Source organism: Huiozyma naganishii, chromosome 9 (genome assembly GCF_000348985.1).
Source record: "Huiozyma naganishii CBS 8797 chromosome 9, complete genome".
NCBI lineage: Eukaryota > Fungi > Ascomycota > Saccharomycetes > Saccharomycetales > Saccharomycetaceae > Huiozyma > Huiozyma naganishii.
Genome location: NC_035930.1, coordinates 328,791 through 349,281, shown reverse-complemented (window position 1 = coordinate 349,281; position 20,491 = coordinate 328,791). Strand labels below are relative to the sequence as shown.

Sequence of the window (20,491 nt, the reverse complement as noted above, 5' to 3'; positions counted from 1 at the left end):
TTAGGAGAACATGTTGTCTATACAATGTTTCCATTTTGGATAGTACTTAGTAAACGGTGTGTTGGCATTTAGACAATACCCCAAAACAGCTCTTTTTAGATAATCGACTTGCTGAACTTGCGCAACTAGGAGTAACTGACGTCGTGAAACTTTTTTTTTATTTTAAGAAATTGAACAAGGCCCTGCCCTTGAGGTATCTTAGCATAGTAGGGGGAGAAATGTTACACACAAATAGGAAATGCAGGAAAGCAATATGAGTCGCTATTCCCAGTCAGGTAACTACCACAAATCCAATTTTAGGGACCTTTCACCAAGAAGAGCAGTGTTACCTATATTTGAACCTTCCGGCCTGTTAGAGCGCGATGCGCGTGGTAAAAAGGGAACAACTTCAATGTACACGAAACCAGCGGATGCAATTTCGCCTCATCAATACTGGGAGGCAACATACACACCGCCTACAGAGCGACAAATCTTCAAAGCGGTTTTGCTGAATCGGAAGAGTAAGAACGTAATTGCCGAATATCGGTTAGAATCTCAAAGTTGTTATTTGATAGGTAGGGAAGTGGGCAGTCACTTGCCTTCAAATCTACCTTATGACACTCCTCGTCAACAGTTCTTCTGCGACATTGGAGTGTCCGATGAAGGCTGTTCCAAGCAGCATTGTGTGATACAATTCAGAGAGAAGGATTCAAAATTGGTGCCTTACATAATTGACCTGGACTCTGTCAACGGGACCTCATTAAATGAATCACCGCTTCCAAAAAGTCGGTATGTTGAGTTGCATAATAAAGATATAATATACTTTTCAGCAGATGCCACTGAATCTGCTTATGAACTAATGTTTTTGACAGTGTGAACCTGTACACACCTTTTCCAATGGTTTAGGCGTTATCGTTTTAGGCAATTGGTTTCTGAGACAAGCTATTATTCAACAGCATATACCTACAAGGTACTTCCGTTGTTTGTAAACAGAGTCACACCCTCCGTGTATGTCTTTTTCTGTCTCGATTGAGTATGTATGTGTGTGACTATGCGTTGAAGCTTTTCCTGCGTCTTTTTCGAGCAACCGCATACGCTTACGGAAATCCCGAGCTTCGGCATTTTGGAAACTGCCTACGTAATCAAAGAAAGGATGTGATATAGGGGGCTGTGTTGAAATTTGTGCGTCTTCCTGTGGGAATATCTGAGGTATCAATGACCGTCACACCACTCAATGAAGTACCAGCTACGCATAGTAAACACAATAAACGCGCCATTTCGAACAGGTAACTAATGACGGGACCGGCAGAATCAATAAACCCATAACTGCAAACTATGTTGAATCCCAGGTGTCCTTCTGTAGGAGATAGTAGAATCACTCAATCGATCGACAGATATGCCCATGGGGTTGAAACAGCCCAACGGCCCCAACTGGCTGCAGATGTAGAAATTACTAGGGTCCCTGCAGCCGTCACTTGCAGGCTCAAGTCTACATAAAGTGTTGTGTAAAGCTATAGGAAGATTATCTCGACAATAGCTCTTTGCATGAAAACGTTTCTTTTAGAACAGTCCGTAAGGGATCATATTCTGATTTTATAGCTCAACGAGCTGGAAGCTCCCGTGTAGTTTACTAGACTCATTTGATGAACGCGAGTGAAACCAGATGGGTTGGAAATGATAGCATAATCAATGAGATAGGAAAGGCAATGTATTGAGTCCCTGTTAAATGACAAAAGAGTATAAACAATATACAAATAACCTTTACAAAACTAACCCAGTGTTGCAGTGTAGCCAGTGATTGTATAAAGGAAGTATTAAGGGTAGAATCCATAGTAGATTTTGTTCACTGTACTCAGTGGTAGATACGTAATATACAGTACTATTTTACATACGTTCGTCTTTTATAGGTGAGAAGGTTTTTCACCTCATCGACAAACTCAGGATGTTTCCATTTTGGGTAATAGATAACAAATCGGTAATGTTGGCATTTTAAGCATTATCCCAACAATATCCCAACACCCAGTGCAATTATATCTTTAAGTGTTGTGTCGGTTTTTTCCTTCAAGTTAACAGTCCTCAACGATGTGTTTCATTTACGAACCAACAAATAACATCATACAAAAAAAACAAATCTGCATTATTGCTCTATAGTGACAAGGTTATATTTATTTATTAACAATAATTTTGTTTTGATTGCACACACATTTGATATTATTTTAAAGTTATTAATTTTAATAAATAATCTTAAAAGATCACCTGATTTATTTTGTAGTTAATATTTTAAATTTTAACCACTCATTATTCACGAAAAAAATGTTTTGTTTATCATAGGATACGAAATTTGAAATTTTGTTTCCCAAGAGGAGTATTGGGTAGAGTAGTGGTATTTCTGTTACAGCATATTCAGCTTTTGTAGCTCTGAAGCTATAAACTTACATGTTTTTATCTTATACAGCTTGATGTGTGCAGGAGCCTTTGGTTTACAAACGCTTTCCACACAACACTTAGTGAAGCTTGGGTTTAAGGGGGTCTGATTGTAATTCACTCCCACAGGCTACTGTTGCGACGGGGTGCAGGAAGTAAACCTGTGACACATCATCAAGTACGAATTGCACGTGACAGACAAAGTATGCCGACGCAAACTGAGATATAGCAGAAGAAGTTTTCTGTTGGATGAAGACCTTACGTCTTCATCACTTATGTACAATATATAAGAGGGTGAACCAGTGCGTCACTTATCATATACACTATGTCTTCCGAAGTTAAAGACATCCTTTATAGTCTTAGAAATCTACAGGTTAGACTAGCTAGTTATATAAGTTAGCTACTGTTAGTTATTTTCTAAGTGTATACTGTAGTCGACCCGTTGGTTGTACCTTGCGATGATTATTAGTTAATTAGTTATTCTTGGTTAATTCCCGTTGTATTCCTTGGTTCATTTTCAGAGAAGCTTCAAAGTCTGTGACAAGACTGCATTGCCAGGTTATATATGATTCGGAAGTATCTACAGGGTGCATTTATTGAGCAATTCCCTTACCAGGGTTCACAGTGTTCAGTGCCGTTGTATAATTGGTGGCCAGCCAGCTATATTCGGGGACTCCCACAAATCATCCTAACAGAAACTGTCTTTACCTTTTTCTATATGTTTCAGAGAAATTAGAAAATTTCACGTATTTAAAAAACTAACTTTTTCACTATCTATTAAAAATTGGCATAATTAGTACATATTGGGGGAGTCTCCAAAACTAACTGACTGGCCACCAGTTACACGAACGCCACCAGACACTGTAATCCCGGTTGATGGATTTGTTTGATACGTGCTCCCCACAGGTATTTTATTACATATATAGCCAGACCATGCAGAATTGTCTTAAGCCTTGTAGCTTCTCTGAATATCGATCAACAATCATCTTCATAGAAAGAAATAGATGTTAAAGATATCGCAAGTAAAATTATTGACCAAGTAACTTCGCTAAAGACAGCGTTTGGGTCAAGCAGAGATCTGAGCCATTTTTGCTCTTAAGAAACTGAACAAAACCGCAATTACTGTCCCTGATAAAAAGTTGATGCTTTACGATCTTCATCCCCATAAAGACGTCGATCGATTAAAAGGAGTGACTGTCAAAGGAAAAAGCCCACTTTCCACACCAATTAATGGGACCTAAGTGAGAAGAAGGAGACCTTTCTTTAGACACTTCTTAAATTATGTATGGTTACAGAATGTACATCGAGTGGCTGTCAATTAATTGTAAGATCATTTCCCTGAAGTTTCAATGTAACAAAAACGACGAGTGAACTGGATATATACAACCGATTTAGATGAAAGTAATAATGCTACACTTGTACTACAGTCATGAGAAAGCGTTTTCCTTTTTTCATGTAGTTAAATTTGGGCGGGATATTATTATATATATGTGATGAAAACTTGAGAACCAAAATAATGTTTTTCAATCCTTTTGGAACTTCAGTTCTTCTGTGACATGCTTTTTGAAGGTATACGGGGAGGTTGATGATTTTTTAACAGCAAGAATAAAGTCTGGCTGGTTTTTTTGATCGTTATGATCCAAATGTCTTTTCAATGCAGGTTTTTTCTCTGTTGACAGTGCGGAGGACATACCAGGTACGTTCTCAAACACGTAGTTTGCCTTTTTGGACTTATCTAGACTTGAGCTAAACTTACCGACCAGTTGTATAATCTTATGATAATACATTTGCAACACATTGTAGCCGCTGTTTCTCTGCGTATGTGTAGGCTTTGAGACATTTGTGAGTGCTGCTTTATTGTAGATTGTAAATTCATGTGCACGATGTTCATACTTGCACCATGTAATGTTGTCATCTCGCGGTAGTACTCTATAGTTAATTTTTTTTAAAAACTCGCTCTCCAAAATATTCAACTCGCTACCTTGTACACCACCGACTTTAGCGTAATGGGCATTAGTACAGAATGAATCACACAACCCTTTACTTGCCACAGTCGTGGCGGTCAACAGGAATCTGTGTACAGTCAACGAATTTATCGTAAATGCAGGATAAACGCTCGAAAGAAGGTCAATGTAATAAATGGACGTTAACAGCACGGATGGTTCCAAAGCTGAATACTTTGTCAGTCGTATAAGGTAGTTGTACACTGATATTGGTGGTGGCACACTAGAATGGAACCTAGTCAATTTAGTTTCCGAGCTGCCGTCCGTATCTGCAGCGTCAGTGGCTTCCCCCTTCCCGCTATCAGCGAGTCCAGTCTTCTTTTGCGCTGCATCGTCATTGATTTGGATCAAGAATACCAGCATTCTGGAAATAAGTGCAATCAAGTCATATCTCGAACAAAGGGAAAAATTCGATGGGAGAGAAACAGTCTGTATTTCGCACCCAGTAGTTTCTTCATTTCTGTTAGCTTGTTTCGCTACGCCCCCCTCAGCCATGATGTTCCACGCAATAAAGATTCTATCCCTTGAAAATAATATTAAATGAAAAGTAAAGATATGAAATAGAGTGTATTTGGAACACGTTATAGCTTCAAATCTTTAGTAAAAGTGAACTGCTTGGATTGCGTACGCTTTATTTTTATGGAGAACTACCTGTGAGATGAAATTCTGAAATCAGATTCATGGAACATAATTTGGCGGTTAACAACTGACTTAAAGCTAAACGGGAAAAACAAGGAACAGTTTTGTGTATTCTGTCAACTGTCAAAAACACTGTCCGATCACGCACAACTGAAGCAGGGGGTGTTTGGCAACCTTGCTAAGCTCTCTTCCCACGTATTTTCCGGGTCCGATACCTGTCCTGGAAAACTTGTTCAAAATAAATCGTGCATGGAATTCTTATAACGGCGAAAAAAATTTAAAATTACAGGAAAAAAACGTGCCCATTATTGATTGGATCATGCGATACGATACGGGTCACATGGGGTGGTACAATACTCGAATAGAACAACCAACGTGAACTCTGCCAGCGGTGTCTCCGTCCACGTGCACTTTAGAAATAAAGGAAACGGAGGAGGTGCAATCAAGGGGCCGTTGCGGTAGAGTGTCGATGTAAACTATACGGGTAAAGCGGTTATTTACAGCTCCAAAAATGAGAAAAAAAGGATATGTACAGAACCAGGCCATATCGCAACAAGCTCCTTTGTTCTGGTATGCCGCAAGTGGCGATGTTTTCCTATCTATCGTTTTAGGTTACCCACCATGCTATGAATCTCAACTATTTTGGGAATGCAACATGTTTTGAGTCTTGTATACGTCTATGAATGTAAACCAAATCAAAAATCGTACGAACGACGGTCTTACTCCTGGACCGAAACCATTTTGAACCCTTCTTCCAGTATTGCGGAAATTCTCTCATTTGTAAAGGATAAGTTACTCAATACAAATGCAATATCATCCCATTGTTTTTGCGTGGAGCACTTCCCTAGTCTACCAATCAGTTTTTCACTGAGCTGTTTCTGATGTCTGTCTTTATCGATGAAGGATAGTAGGAACTTAATAATCTTTTTGAAACTTTCCTTGCCCAGCTGCTTGTCCGCTGATAGATTACTGAATATATCAATGAACCCATTATAGATGGCGTTGTCCTTGGTGGCCAATTCAGAAAAGAATAGTCGACACATATCGCTAATATTTTGGTCAGAGTTCTCTAGACATTTCGCCATCTCACCCAATTGACCCTTCACCTTCACTTGCCCAGCTAGAATCAAAAACGTAACTGTCATCAAACACGTTCGTTGCACCATCAGATTGTCATCGTGTAACCGGCGATATAGATAATCTGTGTTTTCGTCAACAAGATTATTGAAGCAGACTGCCATATCACCCAAGGCTAGTACTGCATTGGATCGGATTATTGGATCCTCCGATTTTTCCATAACGGTAATTAGTAGTGGAAGGCTCTTTTCACAATACTTTGACGAAATACACATTAGCTTCTCCAAACAGAGGGAAGCTACCCGCTGTAGCATCACATCGTTGAATCTCGTTGAATTTGACACAATTTCTTCAACTATGGGACAGAACTTACCCAACAACGAATTTTTCTGATACAGTAATTCGTTTTCTTTTACGAATTGTATGGCGTCGCTAAAGTCATCTTCATTAGTACCTCCTATCATAGCAAGCTCATTATCTTTTTCTTCAACGTTACTAGCGTTGGCAAGGTCACCATTAGATTTTTCTGTTGCACTTTCCTTGTGTTTCCCTCTTGCGGTTTCCTTACCAATTTTCTTCTTTCTAAATTGTGCCTCACATTTTTCCAGGTACACCAATATCCTAATAGCAACTTGGCCAACAATAAATAGCAGTTGGGTTAAAGAACAAACACGGGTCATTTCTTGCGGTATGATCGAGTCGTCCGAACTGTCCGGCTTCCCAAAAGTCATCATTGTCTTTTCTTTGATTATATTAGATGCTACTGCATCTGGTTGAGAGGAAATCATGAACAGCGCGTTGAGGGCTTGTTCACACATGGGATAAAACTTCAAGCTGGTAGTATACGCGATGATTTTGCTGTAAATCTTTTTTACAGCCTCCTCTTCACTATAAGTGGCAACAATAGGCGATATTGGATTTCCTTTCTTTGGGGCCAACCTTTGTAACGCTATGCAAGAATACCGACATAAAACAAGATCAGTGGTCCCCTCATCCCCCAAACCAACTCTCAGCAAATTATCCATCCCATTGGCAACGATCTCATGATTGGCAAGTGCCAACATCCCCAGTATATTGATGGAACCGTGAATCTGTTCCTTGGCGTACCTCTCTTTCCCATTGGATTCTGCCCTTTTCCCAGCACTGCTGTATATCTCCCACAAAACTTCGATTACAGGCGCGTTTATGAGTCTTTTCTCGTACATCATCCCAAGTAATTTCTCCAACGACGTCAAGTCTGCGACAGACGCACCGATGGTCATCTCAATCACGTTCATCGCGATATGGAATGCTCGCTGCTTCTGTGTATAGTTTTCAGGGGCAGTAAAAAATAACTGTTGGTAACATTCTACTAGATGTGTTGCTATACTGGTACCTTCATCGTTCGTGCCCTTGATCCAAACCAAATGCAGCATTTTTTTAATGGCCGACCTGCTTGGCTCAAGATCAAATGCTTCCGTTAGCACCAAAAAATCCATCGCTTCTAACACTTCGTTTCTGTTCTTGGAGAGAAGTAGTGAAGATATGACGCTGACAGCTTTATGCATGCTTTTTATGAACGCAACTGCGTCTTTATGATACACGACCAAAAGCTTCAATTTGAGGACCGCGTCTGGGTTAGTTGACTGTATCGCTTCCGCCTGCGATTCCAGTCTCGACAATTCGGCGTTATCCATGTCTTGATCCTCCCTTTCAGGGGCAAGTTCCAATCTCTCTACGGCGTCTTCGCTTATAGGGTATTTGGAGGTCTCCTCTTCCACTTTCTCCAGGCATTTTTCCCAGTGGCTCAATTTCAATTGAGTACCATTGATTCCGCTGAAGGGGTGTCTGAGGAGTAGTTTAGACAGCAATTTGATCGTGTTTCTTCTCACTAAGGAGGACCTGTCCCCCAGCGACCGTACTGCCAGGTTGGTTATGCTAGATCGTTTTTCGCCAAGTTTGACGTTCAAGTCGATCAGTTTGATGCAGCCCTGGATCGCTTTCGTTCGTACGTATGGGTTAGAGTCTTGAAATCTTTCCTCTAGCAGTTCGATCAGTACCATGATTTGTTGTTTATGAGATAGTGACGAGGCCGAGTCACTGGACAATTTCACTATAATATTACCACAAGCTTCGACAATCGCGGACCGGAGGGTCATGGAACTGTTATTCAGAAGACTAAGAAGTAAAGACATCTGTCGCAGCATTATCAGCGGTGACAAATCAGACAACTTAATCAGGAAGATAGAAATGGACCTTGGCCCTGTAGTATCCTTTGAGTTGAAGTCCCTGCTACTTATCTCCTTCAAGACATCCTCTGTTAACTGTGGGTAGTTGTATTCCCGGTACAGTAATGCTAGCAACTCAGCGTTGAAGTTGGAAAGATGCAAAAAATATGTTAGGTTGGACATGATTGCACTCCGTGCGTTCGATGCTTGCCCGTGGCTCTTTACCGCGACTGCAAGGACCCTCTGAACAACCAATTTCAAAGTCGTCAACTTGATTGACGCCTCCACCTCGATCAACGAGTACAGAGGTCTTGTAAACAGTCCGACAAACAGATCCTTCTCCGGTGTCGTTTGGAATAATGTACTCAGATTAAGCGCCAGGACAGCCAAAGTCGTCTCACAGAGAGACTCAATCTGGCTACAGCTTCTTTTGAATAACTCTACGTTGTGACTGCTGCTCGTTCCATCATTCGTTGCGGATTTTCTGTTCCGCCCCAGATTAGATGACGACGAAGACGAAGAAGCAGCCGCAGCCACCCTGTGAACGTCCTCTTGCAGGAAAAACAGAAGCGCATGGGTAAGATACCCGTATGCCTCTAGTAGACTCTTCCATTGTGGCACTAAATCTGCCAGTTCGTTATAGTCCGATGTGTTTGAGATGTTCGCATTGATGTCGTTGGCCACGTTGCTTAGAGATGAACTCACGAGGTATGTCAATTGGCTCTGCAATTTCACCTGCAGATGCACAAACCCGTGACAGAGATCGACCAACGTGTCGAATGTCTCCTGGTCGTTAATCTGTTCCGGCGATACGGCCAACCGGTCCGTGACTGCATTCAAGTCGCTTGACGGGCTGTCCACGGGGGGGAACTCGTCCTTATTTGCGATTTGAAACCTCGTCAAGTACTCTGCCAGGTTAAACTCCAGCATGTGCACGCTTCCATCTGTCATAACTTCTCTCTCTCCCCACGTTCCAAGCAGAATTGTAAAGCAGCTGTTCTTGCGATGAAGAACGTTTTGCAGAAGAGATCAACAAAAATTCAATATTTTTTTTACGTTCTAAGTCTCTGCGCAGTCTCTAAGGGCGGAGCTCTGCGGATGCCTCACGAGTGTGTGAGTTGAACCTGTGCAGGATGGATACCTCCCTCCCCCGTTTCCACATCTGGTCTTTGTGGGGGTTTAGAGGGCACGGATCAGGTCTTCTTTTTTTACAACTCGGAGGCGAGAGAACAATGAACAGAAGCCCCTACGAAAGAAGGAACGCGAAAACGCGAAACGCCAAAAGAAAGAAAGAAACGGGAAATCTCGATGCGTGAGATCAGCTGGATTTGGCCAACCCCCATCCCTCCGCAGGGTGGTGTCCGGTGCTGTATACCTGCTGATCTGTGACGATGCACACATACATGTATATATATGTACTATGCTTCGAGCACAGTTCGGTCAATTGCATGCTGGAAAGAACCAACGTCTCTGGCTGAGTGGAATATACAGATAGTACAGACCAAATAGAGGCTCAATGTCTGAACAGAAGCAGCAACATCATAGACACGACTCACGGTTTGCCCGCTACAGGCGTGATATGCCCAAGCTGGTGACCGCAAGAACGACGAGCAGCAGTAGTACAAGCACATCCGCTACTTCGACGACTGAAAGTTCAACATCAAGTAGTACACCGTCTAACAGCTCGAGTTCATCTTCGGGCGCAAGCATAACGGCAAGCTCGAGCAGCAGCAGCACCACGTCATATCACACCTCGTCAACTAGCTCGACGGCACCCTCCTCTATTGCCATCTTGAATAAAGAGAATACGCCGTACTTACATAGGGACACACAGCTCAATGGTACAGTCTACATTGCGTTTGCCAGTTGTTTGGGGGCCCTTCTTCTAGTGATCTTAATACTGTGGATAGTGATGAATTTAAGGGCCTGGCACAACGCCAAGAGGGAGAACAACAAGAGGGACATCGAGAAAATGTCGTACAATCCAGTGGACACCGCCTCGTTAACATCAAGTTCGATTTCTAATCTTTCATACTCTGACAACGGGCAGGACGAGGATCTGGACCTTGACATGGACGAGAAGTACAGCAGCTTGTTCATATCGCCGACAGACCTGATAAGAAACGGCAACAGCAACAAAGACATGCGGCATGGTAAGCAACAACCCGCGTTCGCTTTACCTTCATCCATAAATATCCCATCAACGGCAACACCGTCTACGGAGAGGAAACTGTTCAGACCCGCAAGTGTGCATCTAGACGAGTTGCTAGACCAATGATGAACTTGTGGGCATGAATATGGAATATTTACAAACACAGTTACATACGTACGGAGACACTGCTATATTATCAATTAATAAAAGATAGACTTGGATTTGAGTGACTACTGGACTCCAGCTTGATTCCTCGCGCTGTAGTCCCTCTTCATTACTTGGAACACCCTTTTATCGAAGGCGTTTAGCACGAGTTGCGTCACGCTTCTCGCAAACAGCGATGATACGCTGTTGTACAGAGCTGATTTGAACTGGAACTTCAGCAGAAGATCCATCTGACTCGAGTTCGGCCTCCGCGGGTGCTTCTTGATGGTCCATCGGCAATTCAACACCTCAAAGAGATGATGCGATATGGATTCCGCCTCCACGGTGTACTGGGACCCTTGTTCGACCTCCTCACAGGCAACATTGCACACAAATTTCTCGTCGTACTGTTTGAAGCCAACTCGCAACCCAGCGAGCTTCGGTCTCTCGGTCTGCGGGTCCCTTTTATCGACGAAGGACTCCACACAGTAAGGGATAAACTCTTTATACTTCCCCACCTCAGAGACAACATCGTAGACCTGTAAAGGTGACGCATTGTTGACAGTCTTTGACAGTGAGTATGTTTGGACCCTCGTTGTCGTGCTCGCTGACCTGCTGTCGTTGTTGTCCCGGCCACCCAGAAGCCACAGAAACCTTCTGTTCGGGGACCGCCATAGCGGGCTGGCAGCTTTCAAACTCAACCTTGTGGCCACCAGAGACATGCGTCTCGACTTACCTCAGTATAGTGTGCGTAACGTGTCCCTCTCAAGTCACCAATTGAAGTCAACTGCTCTGTGAGTCTCTTCACTTCACTGTAAAACGGCAGTAGCGCAACAAAAACGAAACGGCTTAAAAACATGAAATGAGTGAAGTATGCGATGAGGGAGTGAGAGTGAGCGGTAGAACTAGCACTCTCTACCCCCCCTCATGTCCTTTGAGATCAACTGGGACCAGATTCAGCATGACAACGCATTGAACTCCCAAATAAGGGCCAAGCTGAACAACTATTTCGAGAGCGTGGAGCTGCCCTCGTACTTGCAGGATCTCCAGATCACAAATTTCCAGCTGGGAACTGTTGCGCCTGCGGTGATTCTTCATGAGATCGATACACCCTTGACGATTATCGAGTCTGAGCCGAGTGCCATGGACGTACAGAGCCTTGTCGAGCTGAAGTACAATGGAGATATGGTTCTGAACCTGTCTGTGTCGCTCGTGTCAAACTATCCAGACAATAACTTCATGACTTTACCTGTCAAGATCAATATAAGCCTGCTGAAACTGCACTGCCTGTGCCTCGTTGCGTACCTGAAGCGGCGGAAGCGCGTCGTGTTCAGCATTGTGTGCGACGTTGGCGATGACGAGGACTTCACCGCGTCGCCCCTTGACCATTGCAGCAAGAACATAATAATGGGGAAAACACTGGACTGGAACCCAGCGTCGTCGCCGCTAGAGAGACTCTCCATCGTGCGACACCTGAGGATAGAAACGGAGATCGGTGACGACACGGTCAATAAGAAAGACGGCACGACGCTCAGAAGCGTCGACAAACTCGAACAGTTTATCCTCACCAAGTTCAAAGATTTCTTACGGAAGGAGATTGGCTGGCCCAGCTGGCTTACGCTTGAATTTGACGACGAAGAGGATGAAGAAGAAGAAGATGATGATGATGAAGATGATGATGACGACAAGAGTGAAACCCACTTAAACGAACAAAATCAAGATACGGGAAAGTAGCTTGGGAATACTTTAACCTCCCATGGTACCCACGGCACCCATTACTTATACAACATGTACTAAATACTTTCTCCATCGCAACCTTTCTCATCGGACACAGCCTTCAAAAGATATTGATTGCAACAGTAGAAAAAAAATGTTGATTGATTGATTGAAAGTGAGACGAATGCGTGAGTTACTGAACCCTTAATAGAGTGACTTGTTCACATTTTTGGGGGGGGTACACGCAAATATATAGACGACAATACTGGCTGTTTCACTATACACACACATATCCTGATGAATACGCTTGGTGTCGACCCAGAGATAGATCCATGGCGGACCCACGGCAATGGTAACCTTGGCAACAACGGCCTTGAGCAGCATAATGGGGGTTCTGGCTCACTAGGCGGTCTAGTTTCTGATCCCTTATTGGCTAGTAACGGGACAGGAACAACGAGTACTTTTGCAGATATCTTGGGGGGCGATCCGGCACCAAGTGCCACAAAGGAGGATTTGACTACTCGTCTCTTTGGCAATGAATCGTCCGAGAATGTGTTGCTGAAACCAGATTCTGTTTGGACGGATGGTGGTACGACTGCGACGGCAAAGAACGAGGGCACCACGTTGAATGGGGCGCACGCGGAAGGTGGGATCTTGGAGCAAACACAAACGAAGGACTCCACTAATGAGCAAGACTTAGCAGACTGGGTGAGTTCCGTAAGAAAGTCATACAACCCTTCTAAGACAGACATAATCACCATTGAAGAGATACCGGAGAGAGAAGGTCTGCTTTTCAAACATACTAATTACAAAGTGACACACCTGATTGTCCTTCCGAACAGCGAACACGCCTCTACGGATCGCAGCGTGGTTAGGAGGTACTCTGATTTTGTGTGGCTCCAAGAAGTTTTGCTGAAAAGGTACCCGTTTAGGTTAATCCCAGAACTGCCGCCAAAGAAAATTGGCTCACAAAATCTGGACCCGATTTTCCTACTACAAAGAAGAAAAGGTCTGGTCACATTCATTAACCTCATAGTCAATCACCCAGTTTTGGCCAAAGATGACCTTTTGCTGACGTTTTTGACTGTCCCAACAGATCTTTCAAACTGGAGAAAACAAACGCGGGACAACTACGACACAACCGACGAGTTTATGGACCGCAAGATCGCTCAAAGCTTTATGAAACTATGGAAAAAGGACATCGCGGAACAGTGGAACAGTGCAGCGAACTCGATCAACCGCACTATAGAAATATGGCACCGCATTTCTGTACTGATTCAGAGACAGGAGAAAAGACTAAACTTAATTAATCAAGAAAAACTCACCATGGCAAGACTGATTAACGATTTCAGCGAGATGACTCCAGTTCTCTATCCGAAGGAGGACAACGAGACAATTCTAGATATCAATAATAACTTGTCCATTATTCGGCAAAATGTGACCGAGGCTGAGAAGATCAATAAACAGCACATTAACGGGAGCGTCGTCGAACTACATCCAAAGCTGAGGAGATTTATAGACATACTTGCCTCCTTGAAGAATCTTTTTGAAAGATACAAGATAATGGGGACCAATAACGTGGCACAACTGCAGGGACACATTGGGATCAATATGGGGAAGCTGGAAGCAATGAAGGGGAAACCGGACGCCAGCGGCACCGAGTACGACAAGATACGGCTGTGCATTCAAAGAGACAAGAGATCTATAATGGAACAGCTAAACAGGGCCTGGCTGATCAGAGAATGCATACTGCACGAATTCACCATCTTCCAAGAATCGCAATTCTTGATTAGCACTTGCTTCAAAACATGGGTCCGCATCAATTCGGATTACACTGCTTTGAACATGAATGAATGGGAAAAATTGGGGAATCAAATTGAGAACATGCCCACATCGCGTGATTAACGGTCGTGTCTCGGGAGGAGAAACAACTTATGAATAAACCCACCCACAAGTGCCTCCGTCCTCATGACTAAAATAGCACCTGCACCAGTTTGCTTGACGTTAGATTATTAAGATTTATAGTTATATACAACGCGCATGTTGTTCCAGGATGGGAGAAACAATAAATGACCCTTTATCTCTCTCTATATATTAATGTTAAAGATACTAGATTCGCTATGCAATTTTTTTGTTAGCATTTGTGAAACCAACCCCCTTCACGGTGGCAATAAAATCATCGGACTCTGGGTCGTTCACTGGTTTCAAGTATACTTCAGTCCCAAAAATCTTCTTGATGTCCCTCAACAGATGAATAAAATTCTCGTCGATTTGGTTTTTATTTATTCTGAGTCTACCGATGTCCTCCTTCCCAATAACCATGAATACTATCGCTAGAGGCAACTGACCTCTCCCAATAGCAGTACTCCTTGAGATTTCTTCTAGCAAGTGATACGCTGCCTTAGCACCGATGTCTTCTGGAACATCACCCGCGTCACCGATGCATTCGCTGAACAGACACCAGTTTTTTTTCATCTCTGCTAAGAGGGTGATCCCCCACCCGGGACTCTTACCGGAGTTTTCGCCTCTCCAAACATCTGCCGTGATGTTGACCGTACATCCAACATCCTTTAGCACTTTTTGAGCGCCGTCGATCATTCTGTTGACCAGTGACGGACTTACCCTGGTTGAGTAGGCAACGCCACGGATGGAACTTATTATGGGTGTCTCCAATTCATGCATGGTTATCGGCTGCGCAATCAGGGAGTCAACAACCAAATGTACTTCACCGCCGCCGAGTGGTGGGGAACCCCTCTTCAAAGTGTGTAGTGCACATTCCCTGACACCGAACTTCTCAAGAACGGGCAACATTCCCCATTTGAGCACGTCTATACCTGCATCTTTATGCGACGCTGTGATACCTTTGAACAGTAGAGAGAATTTTTTCTTTGAGAATGGAGCTAGGTACAGCATGGGCTCGATGAAATATCCGACCGGCTTGGAGTTTGGGCATTGGTGAGTGTACGACCCACCGTATATGATCCCTGGTCTATAAATCAGAGTGGTACCGGTATACGAAATCTCAATGGTTGAACCGTTAGTGACAGTCTCTATCAACCTTAAAAACGAAACCTCATAGTCCTTTAGACCTGGGTTCAAGTCATTCGAACGTATTTTTTCAAGCTTGATGGGGATACCAGAGAGCGTCGCCAGTACAATCCTTAACCTGAAATTTTGATGTCCTTCAAAGATTCTCAACGGCGATTTACTGTTTGACATCTAATACTTCTGTTATTTCTTGACGAACCTGCGATTTTGCGTCTACATGTTGCAAGTCAAAAGTTGCGATGAGCTCATTTAAACTAACTGTTCAGTTATTGTTTCAATTTTGAAATGTCAAAAGTGAAAGAAAAAAATTTTCAGAGGCACGTGACTACATAATTTTGGATTCCTAAAGAGGAATAGAGGTAGAAACGTATAAAGAATATAATGCTGGGGATGACATAAAAATGTATAAGATGACAGTTCTCGCGGTGGAGAAGAGTAAGAGCAGTGCAGTGGAAGTACCTATAATTGGTTCTATGGGTTCTACTACACGAGGCTGACCAGGAAGGTCAGTATGCAAATCAGTAGAAGGATAATCTTCAGATTTATTCCTGGGGTGAACTGCTTTTGGACTCTCTTGGAATTCGAATCTCTCAAGTACGTAGAGCCCTCTTGTAGCAGGTTGGTGTTGATGACGATCTCATCGCCCACCTCTTCGACGGTAAAGTTTTCTCCTTGTTCGTGGATGAATGAGTGGTGGAGATCTTGTTTCTCCGGTGGTAATTCAGTTGTGTCCAATGTCCCGTCCCAACAGTAATTGATGAAACAGGTTTCGCATTCCACTGGTAGTTTTAAACCCAGGGACTCCTGTTTCCTTCTCATGACGGCACATGCGATACACCCTAAGAAATCTGGATCATCGGTAAAATTGTTCCGGGTGGCTATCTCAAAGCCATTTTGAACCATCTGCTTCCTCTGCTGTTCTGTGTAGGACATTTTGAAGGCGCTTTGGTTACTGTTGAAAGAATGTTCAGAGTTTGGGTAGTAGACAATCAGTGGTGGGACGTATTCCAAGTCTGTCAAGTTTGAGGCATCGCAACCAAAAAAAGTCGGTCTCTTGTTCAAACCCAGGTTGACAAATGTGTTCGTGTCTGGCACGTAAGGGAATGCCATACCTTTACCTTGCTTGACAAATTGCCGCTCGTAAGTGTGTACCAGCGAGGAGCCGTCTGGCCACTGTAGAGGCATGTCTGCGGAAGAGTCGACCGCAAAGATGATGTCCAATTTACGGTCCTGTCGAATCAACGGCACGAAGGGAATATTTTCATCGTCTTCACCACCATCGACCAAAAAGAGAGAATCTGACTCTGTAATGCTGACAGTGAAATCTGAGTGGACAAAATTGGAGTTTTTGAAAGGGTTTGGATGGTATACCGCGATATCGTTAAAGTCATGCGATATACCGTTCAAAATATGAATACCCAGTTTACGAATGAACCTTGGTAGGTGGGTCGAGTTGATTCTTAACAGGAACTGGTTGAATAAAGTGGACGATGTGCCCATGACAAACGCTGTGTTATCGTAATTCACCACACATTTGCCCTTGTCTCTAGGTATACCGTCAGATACGTTTGTCCCCAAGTACTTGACGTCCGTGAATGCGTTCAAAGTCGCATCCCAGGACCCCATTTCAAACGGGTTGAATTCAAAGATCGTAGCGTTTAAGTTGATAACGCGGGATCCCGGATACCTACCATCGGCAACCGATATCGGGAACGGCATTTGTGCCTCTTTGAAAACCTCATTCTCCCTAAGTGAACTCCACGTGTAATCTATCCCTCCCCTTTTCAAGTCTGGGAAAAAATGGTAAGACAGGGCACGACCCCATACATCTGTCAGTGAAGTCTCAAACCCTGCATTCCTTTTAGCATCGATGGCATCTGAGATATGATCCCACCTTCTCGCTGACTTGAAGATATTCAGTCCGCCAGGTGCAATGATGGAGTCGTCCAGGTCCCATATGGAGTCCTCCTTGTGCGTGTTGTCAACCACAGACTGAACCGAAGTCCAATTATTCCACGCAAGAGATCCGACAAGCCAATTACCGCCGGATATCCCAGCGACGTACGTTGTCGCCTGCAGTAGCCCGCCAAGCCCGTGGTCCGTAGAGTTTCTAGTCCTTATATCCATGGCAGATAGGATACCAGCACCGGTGAGCATAGACCTATACCCACCGCCAGAAAAGGCGACCCCCACACGGGGGACATTATCTGTATCTCTAAAGATCTCTCCCAAAAAAGCATCCTGGTCGAAATCTTCGAAACCGGCAGTGGCCCTGTACAGAAACTCTTGCATCGCGGGCACGGTCACTTGCTGTCTCTTCTGTAACCACAAAGTTTCATTATGAGACAGTGCGTTTGCCTCTCTTAAGAGACTCCCCATTTGAGGGTCACAGGCGACCCTCTTGGGAGCGTAGTCCATGGCTGCATTTTCTTTATCCTTGGGTTTGGCATACACCCCGGTCCAAAAATTCAGTAGTAACACGAATACTATCACACCAAACTGTCGATTCATGCAAAGGAGAGAGAAAGTGGGGGAAGAGCAGTGAATGGAGAACCTCTAAACGGGTGGATCAAACCATATAATCCAAGATACTCAAACACTTGAACACTTTAACACTTCAAAGCTCCTGTCCTCTCTCTTCTTTTTTTGTTCATTGATTGCGTAATAAGAAATCTCGAGATTTTCCCACTTCCAGAATCTTCATCGCACAGAAATTGCCGCACAACCGTGGGTCTTGGCGTCCGAGAGGCAAAGGCAGAGCGAGGGAGAGGCCGCACTGTCGCGGAGTAGTTTGATCCCGTAGCGTTCATGTGATACTGGGGCCTGGGGATGTTCACTGAGACTGAAATGGGGATAAAAAACAGGCATGCCCGCTCCTGGAGCTGAAGGTTAACTACAAAAATAAAAATTGGGGCTTCACCCTCGAGATGTTGTAATACCCAAGTTATGCCATTATTCACGGTTCAGAACGAGTGTCTGGATAATCCGGGCTGGGAATTGCATGTGTACCTTCCCCTTCCTGTGTGAGCAACTTCCTTTTACTCGTCCCTGGGGCAAAGACAGCAGTTTACTTTTTACCGGCAAATACACTGTGTCTGGTAAACTACAATGTAGTGATGCATACCCCGATACAAGCTGACCAGATACGAGCTGACCAGCGTGGCCGGCTACCTTCTCTCTCAGCCGGCCGTCCCTCGTAACTGGCGTCGTTACCCGCACTTTCAAACGTCCCCTCTTTCAGACACGAATTTCACGAATCTCAGAAACAAAACAAAACAAAACAAAACAAACTAAAAGAACTGACTATACGCTACAACGTACACTGTTTTGACAGTTGTTAGGTTGGGTCCTTCACACAAGGGCAAGGTTTAAAAACTAGTAAACACAACAATGACAGGCGGAAAAATTCATGGTGGTAAGGGTAAGTCTGGTGGTGATTCAACCGGGCTAAGGGCGCAGTCGTCCTCCGCAAGGGCAGGTTTGCAATTCCCAGTTGGTAGAATCAAGCGTTATTTGAAGAGAAATGCCAGCGGTAAGGCAAGAGTTGGGTCTAAGGCTGCTATATACTTGACTGCGGTCCTTGAGTACTTGACTGCGGAAGTGTTGGAATTGGCTGGTAACGCTGCCAAGGACTTGAAAGTCAAGAGAATTACACCCAGGCATTTACAGCTGGCAATCAGAGGTGATGACGAATTGGACTCCTTGATTAGAGCGACAATTGCGTCCGGTGGTGTCTTGCCACATATAAATAAGGCTTTGCTGTTGAAGGTGGAGAAAAGACAAGTTAAGAAATGATCAATTACTATTTGTATCCGCCATTTCTTTAACAAACAAACAAACAAACAAACAAACAAAACTTTTATGCTCATTCTTTTCTTATTTGAAGGGCTCTCTTTGGGAATGAAAAAAGAGGAATCTTGTCTCAATCGCTAGAACTCAGATAACTATATTTATGTAATTATCTTTAAAGTGTATTTGTATTATACTTATATATATATATGAATATATATATGTGCCCCATTTAATATCTTTATTTTACCATTTAACAAAAAAGAAGCTTGCAATTCACTGCAGAGTGGGTACAGGAACCCGATTACGTCTCCTAATAAGACCAGGAGAACAAACAGCAAAAAATAAATGGTCTCTAGCAGGATCGAACTGCTGATCCCCGCGTTATTAGCACGGTGCCTTAACCAACTGGGCCAAGAGACCATTGAATACAGTTTTTAAAAAAATAGCTCTTCCTTATGAGTAGCAAAATTAAATGGGTAAGGATTTTCACATTTGCTAATGTGTTGGAAATTATAAGTCCAAACCCTATAATCTTCCGTAAGATAAGTACATTTTTGTCTTACGTGAAAATGGGAAATTTTCACAATGATATTTTTCACTGGAAAAATATATTTGAAGATATCTCTAGATAGTATTATGTATACTACATAGTTCTGTTTAGAGAAGCCGATGCAGTTTTCATAGAAGTCCTATCGCCTTGTGATGATGAATCCCGTCAGCGACAAGTAATATCTGTGTATTTGTATACTTCAAGAAACCGATCCAACTCATCTGCAATAATGCCCAAGTTGTCGGTTAACCAGCAAATCGAAACAAAATCACATCAGTAATGGCTTCGATGATTTCGATGCGGTATCGACCGAGATCGGATTGTAATGGATAGTCAACAGTCGGTTTTTTTATATAAGAGTTTTTTGAGGAGTGCTGGACCAAATAAAAGGGCTTTGGGAATATGGATGTGGTCAATAGCAAGTAAATAGAGAAATATCTAGATACTATCTACTCCGAATCACCGGCGCCAGAATATACCCAAACGAGGAATAAGTAACAGTATATCATTCAATAGGTGTGACAGTTTCCATACTAATACAGAAACGTAAAAACACGGCCATATAGGTGTTTGTATCATCGAAGTCCCCAACAGCTCATTTTAGATAAGATACGATTTTGCTACAAAATGTCTGGATGGTTTCCCAGATGTAAGTACTTGAAACATTCATTGCTTTTAACCAAAAACTTTCAATCCACATTACAAGAACACTCAAATTATAGTTATAAAATAGGTTACTGTAGGTGTAGCGAGACAGGAA

General features: G+C 43.3%; 10 protein-coding genes and 1 non-coding gene across 11 annotated transcripts; 5 read left to right on the top strand and 6 right to left on the bottom strand.

The window, feature by feature from the left end:
* Nucleotides 1-238: 238 nt before the first annotated feature.
* PML1 (Pml1p) lies at nt 239-856 on the top strand (the record flags this gene model as incomplete). Its single annotated transcript, XM_022609851.1, has 1 exon — nt 239-856. The coding sequence occupies one exon, from the start codon at nt 239-241 to the stop codon at nt 854-856; it is 618 nt and encodes a 205-aa protein (XP_022466206.1).
* Nucleotides 857-3,926: 3,070 nt separating this feature from the next.
* Nucleotides 3,927-4,901, bottom strand: PHO80 (Pho80p; the record flags this gene model as incomplete). Its single annotated transcript, XM_022609850.1, has 1 exon — nt 3,927-4,901. One exon carries the CDS (start codon nt 4,899-4,901, stop codon nt 3,927-3,929), a length of 975 nt encoding a protein of 324 aa, XP_022466205.1.
* Nucleotides 4,902-5,764: 863 nt separating this feature from the next.
* On the bottom strand, nt 5,765-9,259 carry YCS4 (condensin subunit YCS4; the record flags this gene model as incomplete). Its single annotated transcript, XM_022609849.1, has 1 exon — nt 5,765-9,259. The coding sequence occupies one exon, from the start codon at nt 9,257-9,259 to the stop codon at nt 5,765-5,767; it is 3,495 nt and encodes a 1,164-aa protein (XP_022466204.1).
* Nucleotides 9,260-9,845: 586 nt separating this feature from the next.
* CSI2 (Csi2p) lies at nt 9,846-10,607 on the top strand (the record flags this gene model as incomplete). The annotated part of the gene is made up of 1 exon (XM_022609848.1): nt 9,846-10,607. The coding sequence occupies one exon, from the start codon at nt 9,846-9,848 to the stop codon at nt 10,605-10,607; it is 762 nt and encodes a 253-aa protein (XP_022466203.1).
* Nucleotides 10,608-10,711: 104 nt separating this feature from the next.
* Nucleotides 10,712-11,347, bottom strand: COQ10 (ubiquinone-binding protein COQ10; the record flags this gene model as incomplete). The annotated part of the gene is made up of 1 exon (XM_022609847.1): nt 10,712-11,347. The coding sequence occupies one exon, from the start codon at nt 11,345-11,347 to the stop codon at nt 10,712-10,714; it is 636 nt and encodes a 211-aa protein (XP_022466202.1).
* A 205-nt stretch (nt 11,348-11,552) lies between these two features.
* MDM12 (ERMES complex subunit MDM12) lies at nt 11,553-12,359 on the top strand (the record flags this gene model as incomplete). Its single annotated transcript, XM_022609846.1, has 1 exon — nt 11,553-12,359. The coding sequence occupies one exon, from the start codon at nt 11,553-11,555 to the stop codon at nt 12,357-12,359; it is 807 nt and encodes a 268-aa protein (XP_022466201.1).
* Nucleotides 12,360-12,638: 279 nt separating this feature from the next.
* Nucleotides 12,639-14,246, top strand: MVP1 (Mvp1p; the record flags this gene model as incomplete). The annotated part of the gene is made up of 1 exon (XM_022609845.1): nt 12,639-14,246. The coding sequence occupies one exon, from the start codon at nt 12,639-12,641 to the stop codon at nt 14,244-14,246; it is 1,608 nt and encodes a 535-aa protein (XP_022466200.1).
* A 213-nt stretch (nt 14,247-14,459) lies between these two features.
* RCL1 (rRNA-processing endoribonuclease) lies at nt 14,460-15,560 on the bottom strand (the record flags this gene model as incomplete). Its single annotated transcript, XM_022609844.1, has 1 exon — nt 14,460-15,560. One exon carries the CDS (start codon nt 15,558-15,560, stop codon nt 14,460-14,462), a length of 1,101 nt encoding a protein of 366 aa, XP_022466199.1.
* A 312-nt stretch (nt 15,561-15,872) lies between these two features.
* PLB3 (lysophospholipase) lies at nt 15,873-17,900 on the bottom strand (the record flags this gene model as incomplete). Its single annotated transcript, XM_022609843.1, has 1 exon — nt 15,873-17,900. The coding sequence occupies one exon, from the start codon at nt 17,898-17,900 to the stop codon at nt 15,873-15,875; it is 2,028 nt and encodes a 675-aa protein (XP_022466198.1).
* Nucleotides 17,901-18,779: 879 nt separating this feature from the next.
* On the top strand, nt 18,780-19,184 carry HTZ1 (histone H2AZ; the record flags this gene model as incomplete). Its single annotated transcript, XM_022609842.1, has 1 exon — nt 18,780-19,184. One exon carries the CDS (start codon nt 18,780-18,782, stop codon nt 19,182-19,184), a length of 405 nt encoding a protein of 134 aa, XP_022466197.1.
* Nucleotides 19,185-19,527: 343 nt separating this feature from the next.
* KNAG0Itrna4I lies at nt 19,528-19,601 on the bottom strand. Its single transcript has one exon. It is a non-coding gene; the product is annotated as a tRNA-Ile (tRNA).
* Between the last annotated feature and the right edge of the window lie 890 nt (nt 19,602-20,491).